At 61.1% G+C, this 2,037-nt stretch overlaps 1 protein-coding gene across 1 annotated transcript in view; it reads right to left on the reverse strand.

Moving 5' to 3' along the window:
* DTX4 (deltex 4, E3 ubiquitin ligase) overlaps positions 1–344 on the reverse strand; it is a 4,417-nt gene extending 4,073 nt beyond the window's left edge. Inside the window, 1 exon segment of the mRNA XM_009895376.1 lies at positions 11–344. Within this exon segment, the coding sequence (XP_009893678.1) occupies positions 11–239 (229 nt within the window). The 5' untranslated portion in view covers positions 240–344.
* Positions 345–2,037: the final 1,693 nt, after the last annotated feature.

A 2,037-nucleotide genomic window follows, 5' to 3' on the forward strand; every position in this document is an offset into this window, starting at 1 on the left:
CCGGGGGGGCCCGCCGCCGCCCCAGGGCTGGCTGGCCAGGACTGTGACTTGGGCAGGGTGCCCGAGACCAGCGGGTAGACCATGTCAAGGCGGCGGCGGACGCGGCGCTTGCGCTGGGTTTGCCAGTTGATCTGGCCCATGGTGGCAAAGTCAATGACGTAGCAGAAGCCAATGGCACTCAGGTCCACCCAGGGGTGCTGCTTCTCATAGGCGCGCTGGATGGTGATGCCCACATCCATGTCGTAGGGCGTCCACGACCCGCTGTCGTTCTCCCACTCCCACACGACTCCCTTGCCTGGCGCTGACGATGGGTCATAGTAGCTGCGCCGGACAGGGCGGATAGTGCCTGAGGGAGGGTGAGAGATGCCGTCACCTGGCGCCGGCACTTACCCGCGGGCAGGGAGCAAAACCACTCCAACCTGCCCCACCGGTGCCGTTCCACATGGTGACAGGATAGCTTTCTGGCTGAGCTGTTGTCCCCACCCTGCCAGGGGACTGGCGTGCCTCGGTTTCCCCAGGCTGCTGCCTGCAAGCCGCCCTGCCACCGGCCCACCCAAAGGGCCAGGGAGCCCCTGGGCTGTACACGCACGGCACTGGGGTGCGTCCCCAGATCGGGGTGAGAGAAGGGCAGATTTCATGGTGGCAGTCACCTTCCCAGCCCCAGCGTGCAGCCACCCAGCCCTGATGGGGAAACACAGAACCACATGCTCGGCCGCTCCAACCTGCTCCCAGGGATCTCCCGTGGGAGCCCAATGACACCAGGCACGTAGGCACCGGACACCTGCAGCGCCCGCCACAGACCTCTCTCCCTCTCAGCTCCAGACTGGGACGGGGGAATAAAAGATTTAAGAGGCAGCTCTGAGCCCCACAGCAGTGACATCCGCTGGGACTCACTTGCACCGGGGAGCAGGGCTTGCACCAGGCACACCATCTGCAGCTGCCAAACTGGCCCATGACAAAAACCCAGCCCATGGCACAGGGAAAATCCCCACAAAGCTGAGCAAAGGAGTTTGAGCAGGGCCCTGTGCCCGGCTCCTGCTCTGCCATCAGCAAGCGTTAAAGAGTGGGATGAGAGTGCAAAGCACGGAGGCTTTGTGGCTTGCATCCTTATTTCTGCTAGGCGTTTCCTTTCCCACCGCTCCCAGCTGACTGGGACGCATTCAGAGGACGATGCAAGTTTTGGAAACACCTACACTGAGGAGAAAGTCTTCCTCTTTTGGATGTTTCACAGCACAGCAGGGCTGGCTGACCATGGCAGGGCTCTGCGTTGGGGCACATCCTGAGCATCCTAGTAGCGCCCAGAGTTATTCGGTTAACAGCTAGGATAAGCTCACGAGCATCGCTGCCTCCATGCTTTTCTGCAAAACCCCACAGCTTGGCCCCACTGACAGACGCAGGAACAAGAAAGCTCAAAGAGAAACAATAATAAGCCTCCTTCTTCGGCTTTTCACCACGTGTCTTGCAAAGCCCGCAAGAATTTCAGTCCCTTTCACTCCCACTGCTCCGCTGGGAGCAGCCGCCACCATTGGTCCCCACACAGGACTGCTTCCCACAAAAAAGTGGACTAAAAAGGAACAGTGGTTTATTAGCACTAATGACAGGCGCACACCAAGCACCCCACTATGGGGAACGAGGTGCAGCTGCACCCCAGGCAAGCCAGGCCACGCGTTCCACGAAGGGGCACCCGGGGGAGAAACGCCACCGGCGTTGGCGGCACAAAGCAGGGCCGGAGGGGAGCAGAGCAGTGATTTATCCTAATCCGGTGCGAGGCGGGGAGGGCGGCAGCAGCGGCAGGCAGCATCTGGCGATCCCCGGGCGGCGGTGTGGGAACGCCGTGCGTCCCCCCCAGCCCAGCGTGGCCAGCCGGCCTCCCATTCAGCACGGGAAGAAAAGGGACAATAGCTATTCAGGGCCTGCCAGGGTCGCGACCCCCCCAAATCAGAACTGTTTAATGACCCAAAATACCAACATCCCCAGCAACCCAGGGAGAGACAGAACAATCCCCCTTTCAGGCCTCCTCCCCAGGCAACAATAGCC

This window comes from Charadrius vociferus, unplaced genomic scaffold, assembly GCF_000708025.1.
Source record: "Charadrius vociferus isolate BGI_N301 unplaced genomic scaffold, ASM70802v2 scaffold1611, whole genome shotgun sequence".
NCBI lineage: Eukaryota > Metazoa > Chordata > Aves > Charadriiformes > Charadriidae > Charadrius > Charadrius vociferus.